At 37.3% G+C, this 19346-nt stretch overlaps 1 protein-coding gene across 9 annotated transcripts in view; it reads left to right on the forward strand.

The window, feature by feature from the left end:
* Nucleotides 1–19346, forward strand: part of fam135a (family with sequence similarity 135 member A) — a 210493-nt gene that overhangs the window by 172055 nt on the left and 19092 nt on the right. For all 9 annotated transcript variants that reach the window (XM_069886143.1, XM_069886142.1, XM_069886144.1 and 6 more), the window contains 3 exons: nucleotides 884–3059; nucleotides 5316–5476; nucleotides 15675–15766. In XM_069886143.1, the coding sequence (XP_069742244.1) occupies nucleotides 884–3059; nucleotides 5316–5476; nucleotides 15675–15766 (2429 nt within the window). The remainder of the gene's footprint in view (nucleotides 1–883; nucleotides 3060–5315; nucleotides 5477–15674; nucleotides 15767–19346) is intronic.

Here is a 19346-nt window from a genome sequence, read left to right on the forward strand (position 1 = left end):
TTCAAACACTAACAATAAAGAAGAAATACAAATAGTTGTAGGATATTTGGCTCCTTGCATTGCTCTACCATTCATTATGTGCCAATTTTCTGTATTAATCCCATATCTTTTCATTTACAGAGAAGATACAAATTGATACAAAAGCTGCAGAAGCTGGAAGCCAACCATTTTAACTTCCCAACCATTCCTACAATGACATCTATGTCCTTGGCCTCATCCATTGTTGGTCCAAAGCTCAACAAAAACTTAAGAAACAACACATCATATTGCTCCTGGACAGCCTTGAACCTATTGGCATGGGCATTGACTTCTCTAATTTTATGTAGCCCTAACATCATCTGATTCCACTGTTCCCATTTCTTTATCTACTTATTTTCTTGCTTTCTCCCTAACTTTTCTTTCCCCACCCACTTCCTAATGGTTTCTCACTATATCTCTCTCTTCACCTTCTGTCCTAAATATTCTCTTGTCCTTCCCCCAGTTTCTTTCCCTTTATATATTTGTGTGTGTAATTTCATCTCTTCCATATAAATCTTGATAATGGATTCACATCTGAAATATTACTATTCATGGATGCTGCTTGACCTGCTGAGTTCCTCCAGGAATTCTTTGATAACTTGAGTAGCCTTGTTGACTTTTTGGCCCTGTCTGCCAATCTATTAGATCAGGGGTGACCTGTTTGGAACCTCATCTCTAAATTCCCACTTTCATTCTGTATTTAATGCACTTGAGATGTGAATGGCCCTTCAGTATCCATTTGCAAGTATCCCTTTGGGAAATTCAACTCAATTTTTTAACAATAAATTTGAAATATATTTTATAATGCATTATAATTAAGTAAAGATGCTTATGTTTATTGATTTCTGATATTTTTTTTCCAAAGACTTGGATGTTCCCTGGAGTGGAGTTCAGAATATAAGAAGATCTTCTTTTTCTGTCAAACTGGAAAAATCAGACTCAAAAGATTGTAACCCTTCAAGTTGTTCTAGTCCTGATTTTAAAGTAAGACCAGCAAGCATCTATCATGTTAAACATACTGAAAGTGAGAAGCCACTAACAAAACAGCACAAGACAAAAGCTGAGGAGCACAGCAAATCAAAAGTGGCAAAACTTAAGAAGACAATTAAATCTGACAACAGCAAAAAATTAGTCAAACAAAACTCCAAGGATTCAGTGGTACTGGTTGGCTATAAGTGCTTAAAAAATTCAAACTTGGGAGATTCCTGTAAATCTGAAGCCGGGCTTTCATTATATCCAAAAGGTGGGCAGGTTCCCACAAACAGAGAACCTGATAATGGTGCAAAAGTAAATAATGAACTGTTAAGTCAACCTAAAGAACTGATACCACTTCCATCAAGTACAGAAAACAATGCAGAAACTATTAAAACTAAAAATCTCAATGAATTTAGTTGCAGCATTAATCATAACAACATGGAAGCTTACACTCTTTCATCATCAGGTGTATTCCAGGCAGGTCCTGGGACTTCAACTGCATGCACAAGATCTGCGAAAAGTTCATTGGATTGTTCAAATAGGCAGCAAATAACACCAGCTTCAGAATTTCAATATATTCAAGTCAGACAGCAGTCTAAATGTACATATGAAGGTGAAAAATTAACAGGTCCCAAGATCCCTGTTAAAAATGAAGACCAAGGGATTTGCCCATCTTCTAAACCTAATTATTTACCATTGGAAAAAGGTCCACTGCACCCTGTAGCTTCTGAAAGTGCATTACTTAATTCAATGCCTTTGAATTTGGTTGTGAGTGGAGATGCTGTTAAATTGCCAGATGTTTATGTCACTTGCTCTTCATCCAGAATTTCAGATTCAGGCAATGAAAGTGAACCTAATTCTTCTGCATTTCAGCCAGATTCAGAACTAGCCTCTGAGCCAGCAGTGGAAAAGGCTGTATATAATGAAAAATCTTGCATGCAGCTACTCCTTAAACCAGAATTAAGTTTGAGGAATATGATTGAAGGCCATTTCACAGAAAGTACAAGTGCTGTAAGTGAAATACAATCATCTTTGACGTCTATAAATTCCTTGCCATCAGATGATGAAGATGCAAATGCAATTAATGAAAGTTTGAAAGCTGCTGCCGATCTTGCACAACAAACCATCAATGAACAACCAAAGTTCGTAACAGCTGAAATAGACCAGTTAAAATCAAAAATGAAAAAAACAGATGTCATAGTTCAAGAGGAAAATATTGCATTCTTTGAATGTTCAGGGTCCACAATATCAGCTCCTCATGCTTCTGTATTTTCTGAAGAGATTTTTAACCCTGTAGTTGGTCAGAAAAATAACACCAAGAATCAACAAGAAGATGTTGGTTGTGCTAATATTTTTAAAGATAATCAAGACTTTGATGAAGAATTCAGTTTGGAAAAAGTAACCACAAAACACATCATTAAACTGAACTCTGAAGTTATTCGTCTTGATGAGCCAAGCTGTCCTACCTCAGATGTGACAGAAATTGGCCAGAGTGCAGATCCAGAATTGCATTCCAAAGAACTTGCAGATGTAATTCAGGTATTTGAAATTCCATTTTTCCAGGATGCAGATGACATAAAGCAGACAAACCTTTCGGCTGCCAGCAGCATTGACATTGTGAAGCAAGGATTAGTGGAGAATTATTTTGGATCAAGAAGCAGCACTGATCTTTTTGATAGTAGTCCTGCTGGTTGTGGCAGCAGCCCCACAAGCTCTCAAAAAGAAACTTTTGACCCTTTTACTCTTGCACAAGTTGAAGATGAGGAGGAACAAGAAATGATCGAAAATGGTTATTATGAAGCTGACGATGATGCTGCCTGTGATGGAAATGATGTGGTGAGATCAGAGCTAATTAATGTTGATCACACCACAGGGGCCAGCTTGCCTGGTCCATGCATTCCGACTTGTTTATCATTTTCCTCAATTACTAGAGATTCCCCATCTATCAGTGGATTGTCTTTAAGTAAACTTGATCCAATTACAAACCAACCAATTGGTGCTGTCTCTAGCTCTGCTCTATCAGTTTCCTGGTATGGTGATGCAGCTTCAAAAGAACAAATGCACATGTAAGTAATTTTTCTTTCAGATATTCATCTCATTGCAATAAGAGAACTCTGTGACTACTGACGAATAATGTACTTCTATATAATTTTGGGGTAACATTGAGCCAAAGTGATTTTGTCAGCCAGAGGAAATAAAAGATCTTATTCAGAGTTAAACAGGAGAGTTTTGTCAGCATCATGAGTAAGATTTATCCCTCATTAAATAACAGAAGATTAATTTGTGTGTTTTACTGTTTATGGTGAGACGCTGCTGCTCAGATTGGCTAGTACATTTTCCAGCATTACAACAATAACTGTGAAAGCACATTAGTACTTATAAAGTACAGGTACACAATCCTTTATCCAGAACCCTTGGGGGACAGTGTGTTCTGAATTTCAGATTTTTCTGGATTTTAGAACAAAAGCCAGCTGCCCCAGATTTAAGCCCACCTGAATTGTGATGCCGTATCCACCCCCTTCCAGTCGCACTGGCGTCTCTCTCTCCCCCCACCCACCCGAGTCACGCTGCCGTCTCTCTCCCCCCGCCTGCCCGAGTCGCGCTGCCATCTCACTCCCCCCCCCCGCCCGAGTCCCGCTGCCGTCTCTCCTCTCCCCATCTGCCTGAGTCGCACTGTCGTCTCTTCTCCCCCCGCCCACCCAAGTTGCGCTGCAGCCTCTCTTCCCCCCCCCCCCCCCGCCCACCCGAGTCACACTGCCGTCTCTCTCTCTCCCTCTGCTGTACCAGCACCAGGAAAAAAATGCCGGTTTTTGGAGCTTTCCGGATCTTAGATGTCGGATAAAGGATTGTGTACCTGTATTTGTAGACATTGTGGGTCTATGTAAAACATGCTACGTAAAGTGCTTTGCTTGAGTGTCTGCCTGCCTGCCCAATCTTAACTATCTCTCTTCTTTCCCTTCCCTTCCCCTCCAACTTTCCTTCACTTGCCTTTCCTAACCATCAGCTTGCTTCTTACCTTTCATTGCATTTTTAACTTGATATGGTATTTCTGGACCAACGACATGTTTAATTAAACATTCTAAGAAAACTATCTGAAGTCACCTTTTACCTTTTGGATTGTTCAGTCTCTGATTTCATCCAGCCTCTGTTAGGACAGCCGTTCTAAAATGTCAGTGTCTTCACTGGCCCTTTGGACTAATTTCTACCATTTGTAGAAATGGTAGCTTGGGAATGACAATCTTATGCAAGTTAATATTCAGAAAGAGCTCAACAAAAAGAAGAAACCCGTACATTTCATGGAACATTTGCAAAGAGATCCAGATTTACTGTGATCTCACATGGAAACAAAATCTTGATGGAACTAGTATGATATCAGAATTTTGTTGTAAGAATTATTATTTTCATTGAAGAAATTTGTATAAATACAGGCATACCCTATATAATTCTTTTTTTTTAATATGTAGTGTTGGTTTTGATGTAACACAGTGTATAATTTTAATATAGTAATATAATTTTAGAAGAGTAATGACTATATCAACAAAATTAATTAGTTATTAATTTTAATTGTTAATTTAAAAATTGTTAATTTGGTCTCTGTTCTATAACACTCTCCAGGACTCTTCTGTTTACTGATCAAAAAAGTCCTGACCTAGTTTAACTTATCCAGATGCAAGACCTCACACTTGTCTGAGTTAAATTCCATATTCCATTCCTTGGCCCATGTTCCCAGTTCATTCAGATCCTTTTATAGTCTCAAATAACCTAGTCACTGTCCATTAAGCCATCAATTTTGGTGTCATCCATAAATTTACTAACCTTGGACATCCAAGTCATTAAAAAAAGATGACAATCAAAAGTGGACCTACCAACGATCCCATCAGCACAGTATTAAATCACAGGGCTCCAATTTGATTAACTCTCTACAACCATGCCTACCCCCAAACCAATTCTGTATCCAATTGACCAACTAACTCTGGATCCAATGTTGCCAAGATTTAATTGCTCTCTTCATCCTTTGTTCTTTCCATACTTTATTCTTCCATTACTTTACACAAAAGCTGTGAGTTTTGGTGCTTGGGAGAAGTCACTAAACTGCTTCCAGATTTCTCAAAAAGCATTTGAGCTTTGAGTGTTAATTTTAATGACTTTATGAACAAAATGATTCATTGATTGTGGAAATTGAGTAACAGTTACATGTAAGGGGGACAATGTACAGCAAGGAATATGACATGGCAATTAGATTAGATAATGGATTTTAAAAGCATGAATTGCAAAAATTTAAGTTCAAGTTGCTAAAATTGCTAAATCTATCCTGACCATAGATTTCTCCAGACCAAAGAAGATTTGAAGCTACTGAAGTTTCCTGGTTTTATGTACAGTGATGTTCCTGACTTGGCTTCCAAAGTCCCATACTTCAGCTTGGAGAATAATGAGAACTTGGAAGACGGCACTCATCTTATAATTTGTGTACATGGATTGGATGGTATGCTTAACTAAATAAACTATTAGAAAATATCAGAGGTAAAACACAGGATTCTGTTGACACTGTGGTTAAGTGAAAAAGCACACAAATGCTGGAGAAACTCAGCAGGTCAGACAGTGCCTTTATGTAGCAAAGGTGAAGATAGATCACCAACGTTTCAGGCTTGAGCCCTTCATCAAGGTGTTTGGACATCTCTCATGTTCCCCCACACCTTGATCAAGCCCAAAACATTGGTGATGTATCTTCACCTTTGCTACATAAAGGCACCGTTTGACCTGCTGAGTTTTTCTAGCATTTGTGTGTTTTTTCATTAGAAAGTATCAGATAATTTTTGCTCTGCTGTGATCCATGCCATTTTCCTCATGAAAGCCCCCATTGAATAACCTTGCTAAATATATAATCAACATTTACCAACATCAGACGGGTACCTGAATAAAAAGGCAGGGGAAGAGGGAAGAAGGGTCTGGGGGAGGAGGGCAGGCCGTCAGCCATGAGGCCGGAGGTAGACATGAATAGGAGAGAAAAACTGAGAATTGATCAGGGGAGGGGGGGGGGGATATATCTGTGAATGCAGAGCTAGAGGAAAGGAAATGACATTTGGTAGGTTTTGTTGTGCCTCTTCCAGGTAAAAGATGACACCATGCAAGATGGTGGTATTGTGAAAGGATCTGCCTTTTGGGTTTGAGTTGGCATCTAATAACAAAAGAAGATTTGTAATCATTATTGATAGATTTGAGAACACAGCGTCTAATGAGCAAAGATTTTTTAGGTGTCTTTGACATAGATTTATCATGACATTTGACAAAGTCCAAAATGCAGATTGATAAAAGATTATAATAGAACAAAAGTATATAAAATTACAAGAGGCATAGACAAGGTAGAGTTTTTTTTCCCAGGGTGGAATACGAGAGCACACGAGTTTGAGGTGAAAAGAAGTAAGTGTTAAGGAGATGTGCAGGGCACATTTTTTTTTACAGAGTGCCTTGAACACATTGCCAAAGTAGATGGTGGAAGCAGATATGATGAATAGAGGGATTCAGACCATGGGCAGGCACATCAAATCCATAAGATTGGCATCAAGATATGTGCAGAAATGGTGGGCCAAAAGTCCTTTTCTTGGGTGTGGACGTTGGAATAAGAATTGTCCCACTTGGAAAAATATAAAGGATAACAGTTAATGGTAATTGATGTTAATGGATAATTATATGCATTTGTGACGGCTCGCCTGTCAGGAAATCGAACTGGCTCAGGAAGTCTTGGGCAACACGATGATGTCACTTTTGGCTATGCATGGCGCGGGGGAAGCTGGGAACCCAGGGCTTTAAAAAGTGTACAGGTCCAACAGTAAACTGTTGTTTTCCATTTGAACTCAACTCAACTATGACTCTGCATTTCGCACCACGATACAGTGAACACAGTGGTGACCTCAACGGGGTCAAAAGACTTTTGGACCTAAAATTGACAACTCAGCAGTTTCCCTCAAGCTACCTGTGTTCTGGACAAATCAACCAGAAGTGTGGTTTGGACAAGCTGAGGCAAAATTCCACATTTGTCAAATAGTGGCAGATGCCACTAAATACTACTATGTGGTAAGCGCCATCAACCAAAAAACAGTAGGTCAAGTAGTCAACTTCCTCCATGATCCACCAGATCATGGCAGGTATCTAGCTCTTAAAAGACCTACTTATCAATATATACAGTCTCTCCCAAGCTCTTAAAAGACCTACTTATCAATACATACAGTCTCTCCCAATGGCTCCCGCATATGGTGACCACGGCCAGTCGGAGCTAATGACCGACATGTTGGCGCTGGCAGACAATCATAAATCTTGCTTGCTCTTTTAGTAAATATTCTTAGAACAGATGCCAGAGGATATTTGCTTCAAGTTGGCCACTGAAGACCCCCATGTGGTAGCTGCCCATGCAGATGTTCTGTGGCACACAAAGCAACAGGGCGGTTGCCCCACTGAAATTAGTCCTATGTCACGCCCAAAGGCCCAGGCACACCAGTGACGAGGACACACAAAGGAGTCACTGAGACAGACACTTGTTTTTTTATCACCCATGACCAGGATCTGGAGTGCGCTGTTGCCGACCACCATGTGCGTTTCTGGGAAATGCCAGGGCCAGTCGTCGCTAATGGCTGCCTGTTTTACGTATGGGATGAGCTCTCCAGGCTCAAGTTTCTGGTCAACTCAGGAGCTGAAATTATTGTCCTTCCCCTGACCAGCTACGATACCCAAACTAGGAGTGCGGTCCCAGTTCTCACGGCAGATATCAAAAGTATGATCCACATGTACGTGAACCATAGCCTTGCAGTTCGGTGGCAACAAATTCTCCTGGAGGTTCACCCTGGCTGAAGTCTCTCAGCCGTTGCTTAGAACGGACTTTCTCAGAGCTCACTCGTTGCTGGTAAATTGTTGATTAGATTCTCAACTGGGTAGCTGAGTAAATTCTCAAAAAGGTAGGTCAGATGTTGAGTTTCCTGTGATGGGTGACTAACCTCCTGATACCCAAAGCCCTTGTACCATCCAGTAAGCATGAATGTGATGGAATGTGCTCCAGCTGAATGTGTGCAGCTCCAACAACACAAGGACTTTGACACCATTTAGGACAAAGTAATCTATATAGTTAGCACCCCTCAACCCCTATCAGCAATTATTCACTATCTCAACCATTAAACATGGCTGCTGCTTGCATTATCAACAAAATACACTGAAGTTACTTACCTTACTGCAACAGAAAGGACCAGGGCAATGGGTGTTTTGGAAACTCATGATTTGCAGATTACCTTCCAAGTTGCACAGCATTCTGGAAGGGATTATTTGGATTTGATTCTTGGAACTCATTCCAGAACAGTGCTGTAGGAATATCTTCATCAGCAGCAGGATTGCAGCAGTCAAAGTAATAGTTCACTACCATCTTTTCATAAGCATATAGGAATGGGCTATAAAATATGGCTAGCCCAATTAAATCAGAACTGAAAAAAGAATAGATTTAAAAATATGTTGAAGCCTGTCCAAAATGCACCACGTTATCTGATCACCTTTGCCAACTTACTGGTTATACCCTCAAAAGATTCCAGAAGTATTTTTGCCAAGGATATTTCATGGCATCTTTTCGCCCCCCTAACTTCTTTCTTAAGTACTTTCTTGCACCCTCTGTGTTCCTGAAGGGTCCTGCCTGTCCAGGGAGGCCCCAGTGATCCTCTTGGTTGCTTTAATGATCCTTTGCATAGACCTGGCCTCATGTTTTGCAGCTGCCATACCACACAATGATGCAGTTCAACAGGACTCTCTCAATTGTTTTTCTGTAAAAGCTTGTCAAGATAGGGCTGGTAGCCTTGCCTTCATCAGCCTCCTTAGGAAGTGTAGGTGCTGCTGTGCCTTCCTGACTAATGAGGAGGTGTTGTGAATCTGAGTTAGGTCGTCCCTTGTATGCACGCCAAGGAACTCTGTGCTGTCCATAATGAAACTGTTGATATGTAATGGAGAATGGTCGAGCTTCATCCTCCTAAAGTTCACAATCATCTTTGTCTTGTCCATGTTGAGATTTGGGTTGTTGTTCTCACACTGTTTTATGAGCCTTTCAACCTCCTGTAATGCAACTCATCATTGTTGGTGATGAGACCTGTTGTATCATCAGAAAATTTAATGATACTGTTAGAACTGAATCTGGCAGTGCAGTATTGGGTCAACAGCAGTAGCAGACTGAACATGCAGCCCTGCTCAGCATGATGTGGCTTCAGGTTCTGCAGCCAACCCAGACAGACTGGTCTTTCCATCAAGAAATCTGCAGAGGTGGGTGTGGCCATGCTAATGAGTGGAGCAGATGTGTTTTGAAAGAGCTCTCCACAAAACGTATTGAAAAGATAGTTTAAAAGCACAAAAACCCAGAATTTTATCAAAAATGGATAAAGCAAGTGCTAAATGACCGAGTCAACCAAGAAAAAAAACTGAAGAAGCAGCAGCTCAGCCAGGAACATCAAGTGGAAGCCTGATGAGGAGTGACTAGGGACCGGCTGAAGCCAGCAGAGCTGAGGAGTCAGCTAATATATAGCCTTCATCATGAACATGTTGGAAACTTTATGCAGTTCTATGAGTATAGAATCAGCGATGAGAGATATATCAGAGAAGGTAATGGAAATTAAAGAAGTTGGGGAAGACTTAAATAAGGGAATGAGCTGGACAAAACAAATGACAGGCTGAAGGAAGTGGAAGAAAAAGCAAAAATATATGGTACAGAAAAGAATGGGTTGATGGACAAGATCAACATATGGAAAATTTTAACAGACATAACAATGTAAGAATCATTGGACTGAGAGAAGGAATAGAGGGAAAAGACACAGTGAGTCTCTTTGAAACATGGATTCCACAAATGCTGCAACAAAATAAGATAAATCCAAAGCTGAAAATTGAAAGGGCTCACTGGACCCTTGGACCCAGAAGAGCCGGCAAACAGTGACCAGTCCTGGGAAAGAGATGCAATCTTGGGAGCAGTGCATGAATATTCAAAAATAATAATGGCCCATTAATGGTGGACAATGCAAAAAGTAATGTTTTTCCAGGAATTCAGCCCTGCCTTGGTCAAACAAAGAAAGGAATTTGACAAGGTAAAGAGACAGCTGCAATCTAAAAACTTTAAATACTCAATGATTTATCCAGCAAAGCTGAGGGTGGATGTCTCAGAAGGTAATCGACAAATTTTCAAGATTAAAGAACTTGGAAGAATTTTTAACATAGTTATGAAGAGATAAAGTTGCCAGCTGAAAGGACTGAAAAAACCATTTCAAAACAGGACTAACTGAAAGACATACCTTTATTTATACTAATAGCTCTGAGCCATCTTGTTTTCACTGTTAAGATATTTTTATAAACTGGTTTATATGGAGCATTCCGAAAAGACAAAGGTGGTAAGGGAAGCAGCAAGGTGGTAATTCTGACTTGGGGGGGATGATGGCACAGGGAGAGGAGCAATTTTAAAAGATGGCGCCAAAGGGAGGTTGTTTCTTCTTTGGAAGAATCAGCAGGCTTTTTTTGGGGGCTTCCGGGTACTATCATCAACGTCATCATCAGAGCTAGGGATGTGTGTGTGTTTCTTCAAGGGGAAATGTAGGTGTTGGAAATGTCTTTTAATAGGGAAATGTTACGACAGTATTTAGAAAATTAGGAAGATATTAATGTTATACAATATTTGTATGAAAAATGGATAAAACGCTAAAGTTGATTAGTCTTAATATTAATGGAATAAATGGGTAAGTGAAGAGGAAGAGGGTTTTGGCATACTTAAAGAAATTAAAAGTGGATACAGGTATAATCTTTTTGCAGGTAACAACTCTTACCAAATTGGAACATGATAAATTTAAAAGAGGACGGGTGGGATAATCATTTTCCTTTGGTTCAAAGGCAAGAAGGGTGGCTATTCTAATTAATAAAAATATACCAGTGTTAATAGAAGATACCTCGATTGATCAAGCCGGAAGGTATGTAATGGCACAATGTAAAATTTATTGAGAAGCATGGACATTTATGAATATTTATGCCCTCAATTATGACAATGAAGCCTTTATGAAGGATATCTTCTTAAAAACAGCAGAGGGAAGACAAAATATATTAGTTGGAAGAGACTTTAATTTCTGCTTGGATCCAATACTAGATAAATCGGCAAGAACAATAATGAGGGTGAAAGCAGCAAAAAATACAATTTCATATGTGAAAGATTAAATCTTATCAATGTATGGGGGCAATTAAATCCCATAGAGAGAGATTACTCTTTTTACTTAAGGGTGCACAACTCACATACAAGGATTGACCTATTTTTAATGTCTGCCCAGTTAAAAAGTAGAGGGATAAAAACAGAATATCTAATGAGGTTTCTATCAGACCATTCTCCTTTAATATTAATTATAGCAACAATGGGAAAGCAAGAGAATATGTACAGATGGTGTCTCAATACTACATTGCTTAAAAGAACAGACCTGCAAATTTATAAAGAGACATAGAAATATTTTGTGAAACAAATCTGCCATCTACTAATAATAATTTTCTGATATGGGACATGCTTAAAGTATATTTAAGGGGACAAATTATATCCTATATGAAGAATCTTAAGAGGTAACATATGGGAGAAGTAAACAGTTTGGAGAAGGATATTGAAAAATTAGAAAAAAATTCAAAGAACAAGACTACAATAAGAATACAGATTACTGGAGAATAAAAATCTAAGATATAATACAATACAAACATATAGGACAGAAAAGGCTATATTAAAAACTAAAGAACAATACTATGAGTTGGGTGAATGGGCACACAAAGTTTTAGCTTGGCAGATTAAAACAGCGGAGTCATCAAGAATGATAAATGCTATAAAACAGACAGATACCCTAGTATAGTTGAGAATGAAATGGAAGAATTTTTGTTGAATGTTGAACTTCCAAGGCTGGAAGAGAGAGAAAGGATAGAATTAAATACTCACTTCACAAGGGAAGAAATCAAAAATCCCCCGGGCACCCTACAGGCTAATAAATCACCAGGAGAGGATGGATTTCCACCAGAATTATTAATGACCCTTTTAATGGATGTCCTGGGCCAAGCTGTGGAAGCACAGACCCTCCTTGAGTTATTCTCAACTGCAATTATTACAGTGTTAACAAAAAAGAATAAGGACCCACAAAAATCTTCGTCATACAGACCAATATCCCTGTTAGATGCTATTATATGATACTAGAGAAAGCATTGGCTAATAGGTTAGGAGAATACTTGCCAAAACTGATACATGCAGACCAAGCAGGATTTGTCAAAGGAAGGCATTCCTCAAATACTCTAGGAAGATAATATGGCTAAATCCAAGTATTCCTAACTCCCTCAAAGCATTTGACTGTTTGGAATGGCCCTTTTTATTTAAAACACCTGGAAAACTTGGTATTGGCAGAACATTAATAAATTGGATAAACACTTGATATCATAAACCACAAGCTAAAATAATTAGATGTCGGTAATGTTCCCCTTGAGTAGATCGAGTAGACAGGGATGCCCCCTGTCCATAGTGCTTTTTATTTTAGCGATTGAACTGCTGACAATGATAATAAGAAGGGATCTGGATATAAAAGGCTTCAAAGTCAGGCAAGAAGAACACAAAATCAGTCTATTCACCGATTATGTACTATTGTACCTATCAGAACCAGCTAAATCTTTGGAAAAATTACATGTAACATTGGAAAAATATGGAAGAATATCAGGCTAGAAAATAAATATGGATAAAAGTGAGATAATGCCATTAACAAATTTTGATTATCAAAGATACCAAAAAGGAAGTAAATTTAAATGGAAGATGGATGGAATAAACTATCTTGGAATAACAACTGACAATAACTTGCAAAATCTGTACAAGCTAAATTATATTCCTCTTCTTGGGAAGATAGTATGAGACCTACAGAAATTGAGAGACTTACCAATTACTTTGGTGGTATTAGACAGTACCTATGGAATAATAAGGTGCCAAGAATTGCATTGGATAAACTGACATGGGACTACAGGCTGGGAGGACTTAGACTTCTAGATTTCAAAATATATTACCTAGCTGCACAGACTAAATGTCTCGCAGCCGCCTTTACTGAAGACAAACCCACCCCCGTCTTGGGTTCAAATGGGTATATACTCATTGGAGGAGGGGAAAGCAAAGGATTTTATCTATAAATTGAGTGTCAAATTGTAGGAGTTTAGAAACAGTTATTATTTTAATGTTAGAAGTTCTGAAACAGTTATAGAAGGTAGAAAGAAAAAGCAAGAAAAAAGCTACAATGTTCTTTGTGTAAAATGGCGCATGAAAAACAGCAGAACAAACAAGATAACAAAGGAATTTAAGAAATATGTATGTACACACACAAAGAGCTTGTTTAATAGGGGGTGGGGAAAAGGAGGTGTGAGCACGGGATAAGAGAAAGTTGGAGTCAATCAAGAGTCAGACGAATAGGGAAAAGTGCCAAACCAATCCAAGAAAGACAAAAGTAAGGGGAGGTGAAGTAAAAATTGTATAAAAACAAAGAAGCTTCCCGCCCTCGGGGTACTTTCCCGAGGTAAGGGGAGAGTACCCAACCTTGCAATGTTGTAAATATAAATAAATGTTCTTTGTTCTCAACTTTTGTCTCGAGCATATTTTGTGAACGTGAAGGCACTTCTCACAAAATCACTCAAGAAAAAGATGGATAACCCCATTCTAATATATATGATTAGAATGTGGCAAGAAATTAATGAATGTTTAGGTAAAAAATTAGGGATATCAATAAAAGCACCATTATGTAAAAATGTGTTGTTGCCTATGAACATGGCTATAGAATATTAAATTTGTGGTATGACAAAGGTATAAGATATATTAAGGACTATTACACAGAAGGAACTCATGTCTTTTCTACAATTAAAACAGAAATACGGATTGGCCAATGGGACCTTCTTCTGTTTTCTCCAGCTTAGATCATTCTTAAGAGAAAGATGGAGACTAATGTTGACCCCATTTGAAATAGTGAAACTGAACGAATGGTCTGGATGGGGAATGCACACAGATTTATAACAAGTGCGAAAGTGCAAAACCAGGGTTGCAGAGGTCAAGGGAAAGATGGGTGTGGTGATTTCAGAAAGAAGCTAGTGTAAGGACAGCATGACGTCAGTTATAAATACAAGATGTGGATTGGTTCAGTATAATTTTTTACATCAATTATATCTTACCCCACAAAAATTACACAGATCAAAAGCTGAAATTTCAGAGATGTGTTTCACATGTGTGATAGAGACAGGAACTTTTCTATACGTCACATGGTTGTGCGTGAAAGTGAGGCCATTTTGCCAAGAAATCGCAAAAAAATTAACCAGGATAATAGGAGTGGCCTTCATGGACGACCTGGAGCTATCTATTTAGTAATTTCATGGAAATAAGTGACAAATTGACCAAATATCAAATCTCATTTATAAAAATAGCATTGGTGGTAGCGAAAAAATGTATTGCAACCATTTGGAAGTTCGATTGCCTTCTACTCATAGCACAATGGACTGCGAAAATGAACAGCTATATACCTATGGAAAAAAATCACATATAACTTAAAGAATAAATATAACACTTTTGTAAAGGTCTGACAGCCATACCTGGACCACATAGGGGCCCAGATTCAGTAATAAACAGGAACAAAAAAGGGTATTAAAGTATCTATTTTGCATGTGTGTGTGTGTGTGTGTGTATGTGTGTAGCTTCCACAACTATACATACTTAAAATATATGTAATCTCTGACAGTGAACAGATCTGTATGTATGAAAGGGGAGGGAGGTACTGTTTTTGTTTGTTGTGTTTGTGAGAAAAAAGTTAAATATGTTGTATATTTAAAATGTCTCTGTATAATTTTTGAAAAATAAACAAAAATAAAATATTCAAAATAAATCTGCAAAGAGGTGAGTTGAGTCCCAGCAAGGATAGTTTATCCATCAATCTCTCATGTATGATTGCGTTGAATGCTGAGCTGAAGTCAATGAACAACAGCCTGGCATATGAGGCATAATTCTCAAGATGGGTCAGCACAGAGTGGAGATTTCAGGCTATTGCATCATCTGTTGACCAGTTTGGATGGTAAGCAAGCTGGAATAGGTCCAATGTCGCTGGAAGGTGCACTTAGATGTATTCCATCACTATATAATATTTAATTTTGGAAACCTACACTTTCCAACCAATGAAGGTGGAAACCAGAATCGATTGCAAAATTGTGAAAAGATGGAAACATCGTCAACTTGATACCTTCCAGTTTTGTCTGATCTGTGACAATTTAAGAACATTTGGTACTGATCATTGGGTTGAACAACATATAATGAAAAATGTAAAGTCTACATGTGTAGACTGATTAATCTCTTACGATCATTTACAATTTGTGCTTGAATGGAATGAGTACCAAAGAAGAGTTCAGTTCAGAGTTAAACAAGAGTCTGCAGATGCTAGGGTCAAGTGTAACACACAAATGTGCTGGAGAAACTATGCATTACCTGATGAGTTTCTCCAGCACATTGTGTATTACAGAAGTTCAGTTCATGCAGCTTCATTTATGCAGCAGATTTCTTAAAGCTTAAATGCTACTGTGCACTTATAACATAAATATTTTCACAACAAAAAGGCTAGTTTTTGTTGTTGAAAGTCAGGTTTCATGTTTCCCTTTCATATCTTTAGGAAACAGCGCAGACCTACGTTTGGTAAAAACTTACATTGAACTCGGATTGCCGGGGACCGAAATAGAGTTTCTTATGTCAGAGAGGAATCAGGTAACTTTACATCTGGCTTTTATATATTAAAATAAAATAGGAGAGCAGACTGATTGATCTCCCATGTTGATGATCAAAATATTTTGGAAAAGTTTTGTAATTCAATAGTCCTGCACTTAATCATCTCAACTATTACTGAATTGATTGGATGTGCACTTCATTGTGGCTTTTGGAAAATAAGTGACATGAACATGAACAAACTCTCACTTGCAACTTACAACTTTTGAATAATTTGAATTATTTGATTTTTTTGATTTTTGAAATGTGAGTTTTCAATATGATTTATCATTCTAGAGAACAAATATGTATTTAATCTGAGGACAGATTTATTGGTAAAGTGTTTCTTTGGATAATCAGGTTTTTATAGGTGATGGTCTTTATTTTTTCAAATTCACTCAGAATAAATGAGAATAATTTAAGGTATCAATTGTGGAAATGATTTTTAAAAATGTAGTTATGGAAATGTTTAATGCAAAGACCACAATTCTGACAAAGTTGTATGTTTTTGGATGTCTTTAAATATAGATTGATATTCTCAAGTGAAGCACATTAAAAATCAGAACTAAAATTTCATTAAGCATGCAGTTGTCATGTCATCAGTAGCTGATCCAGACTTTCCTGCTCGCTATCATTTTAGAACTCTATGACTGTTTTTGGAAACTGTGCAGACTCTGGTCTTTCTGTCAAGTTGCAGGGATTGAAAAATTTGACTATGCTGTACTGGAATACTTGTACAATACTAGTTGCCCCATTATGGGCAGGACGTCAAGGCTTTGGAAAGGATACAAGAGAGGTTTACCAACACATGGCCTGGTTTAAGGGTATGAATTATGGGAAGAAACTGGAAAAACTTGTTTTCTCTGGAGTATAGTATAGACAACACTTTCCAAGTTCTAGAATTTCCCAATTTCAAAACGGTTCATCTTCAAAGAAATTTGAGCAATGATATTCCAAATTATTATCTTGTTAATCCAATGAACCAAACTTTGTAGTTGCAGCTTTAACTAGCTTTAATTTGTTTATAAAACAGATAAACATTTTGTATAACTTCACATTGAGATTTTCATAACAATGAATAAACAAAACAAACTGTATAATGATAAAATGATATTCAACTTCAAACAGATATAAGAAATAGACAAAATAAGATGAATTAAGACGAATTCAAAGAAAAGAATCTTGAGCTTGCATCCCGTTCCTAATTCTTTGAAGAATGAGATGCAAGCTCTCGATCCGCTCGGATATTATGACATATGGTAACACTATAAACAATTTTTCTTAAAGGGATAGGCACAAAATCAACTATGAATCAAAATCTCAAGGTTTTAACTTTTACATTCCAGCCCCTAAGTATTATAATAGATATTAATGACTAATATATAATAATTATTATTACAGATACAAAAGTAAATATGCAAAGTATAAGACCAGAAATCAAAACTTTCTGCTTCTTGTAAAAGACAGATTTTAGTAATATGTCAATTTAAATGACCAGTCTTGGTTTTAATCCGCACTTGCCGAATGAAACCTTTCTTGTCCAGAACTGTTTTCCACAATTTTTCCCAGCAACCAAGAATTTCTTGGTGCAGAATCATCCATGATAATTACAATGTCTCTTCATACAAAATTGCATTTAGCTTTTGACCATTTTTGCCTTTCTTTTAATAATGAAGATATTCTTTAATCCATATTACCAAAATAAATCCACAATAAACTGCCCTTGTCTCCATCTGCGTCTTGCATAAAGATCTTCTTTCTGAAATTGATCCAGAGGCATTAAAGGTTTAGATTTAAGAAGTAAGAGGCGATTCGGTGTAACTGCCTCGATGTCATTTGAATCAACAGAAATTTTCATTATTGGATAACTATTTAAAATAGCTTCAATCTCACACAATACTGTCTGAGGATTGTCATCGTTCAGTATTTGACTATTCAAAATGGAATTAAGAATTTTCTTGATTGATCTAATCGTTCTTTCCCACACATTACTTTTTAAAGTAATGCATCATGAATTTGATGTTGATTCCAATTTTGAATTGTTTTTCATAACTGGAGTTGAGCTCCTGTAAAGTTAGATCCATTATCAGAACGTAATTATTTTACTTGACAATGTCTGGCGATAAAATGTCAAAAAATATTGATATCAGTATCAAGTGATGATGCTACTTCAGTATGAATCGCTTTTGTAGACAAACAAGTAAAAATAGCTCAGTATCATTTTTCAACACTTCTTCCTTATTTTACTTCCAAAGGACCAAAATAATGAACTCCCACATATGTAAATGAGGGTTCATCAGGCAAAACTCTGTCTTGTGGCAAATGCGCCATTTGTTGTTGTCCAGGTTTAGCAATTGTATGTCATAAATTAGTGCATTATGATATAATTCTTTTGATCAATGTTGAAGCACCAAGTATCTAATATTTCTGGTGTAATTCTGATAACACATGATTACACCCACTGTGACCTGTTTTCTCATGTATATGTCGAACAATCAATTCAGAAATGTGAAATTCCTTAGCTAATATATTTGGATGTTTCACTTCTTCTGGCATTATTGCTTTTTCCAATCTTCCTCCTACTCTCAATACACCATTTACAAGAATAGAATTTAGCTTGTAAATGTGACTTGCCTTTGTAACATTCAGATTCTTCTTTAATTTTGATATCTCATTATCAAACGCCTTTTTCTGACAAAAACAAATTATTTCCAATTCAGCATTCACCAATTCATCAATTGTTGGGTAACAGCTCTTTTGAGGCTTCAGGTTCTCTTTTTTTTGATACGATGTAAAAACATAGTTTTTAATCTATGCTCCTGCCCTTTTCAATCAAAACCATGAAGAATAATAGCAAATTTATTGAATAATTGGATCATTCTCATAAGATATTTGAATAGTATTCACATTAGTGTTTTGGATTTCTGGATCCTCCATTGAAAATTCTTATAACTCTTCAGGATTTTGAGGCCATTCTTCTTGAGATTGCGAAACAAATTGACAACTGAACATCCAAGCATTGGCTTTTTTCAGAAATGATTGAACTTTTGATCCTTGTGAAGACATATCAGCTGGATTATCCACTGTTTTAAAATATCTTCATTGATTAGCATGCAGAACCTTCTCGATCTCATTAATTCTGTTAGTCACAAAGGTATGAAACCTCATGGTTTTGTTATTAATGTATTTAAGCACTGATGTACTATCAGACCAAAACATAGAATCTGCTAAATCCATCTGTAATTCTCTTCATAATACAGTGTGTCCATTTTGCTTACCATAATAGCAGCAGTCAATTCCATTTGAGGTATGATGACTGGCTTTAATGGAGCCATTCTGGCTTTTCCCATTACAAATCCACAATGTACTCGCTCTTGGTTATTTTGCAGTACTAAATAACTGACAGTACCATAACCACCTTCGCTTACATAAGCAAAATGGTGTAACTGAACAAATGTGGCAATTCCAAAGTCTGTAGGTTTAGAACATCTGTCGACTTCAAAACTTTCTAACATTTTAAGACTCTCAGTCCAATTCATCCAATCTTGTGCAATGGAATCTGGAGATTGTTTCATCCCATCCA

Source organism: Narcine bancroftii, chromosome 6 (assembly GCF_036971445.1).
Source record: "Narcine bancroftii isolate sNarBan1 chromosome 6, sNarBan1.hap1, whole genome shotgun sequence".
NCBI classification, from domain to species: Eukaryota; Metazoa; Chordata; class Chondrichthyes; order Torpediniformes; family Narcinidae; genus Narcine; species Narcine bancroftii.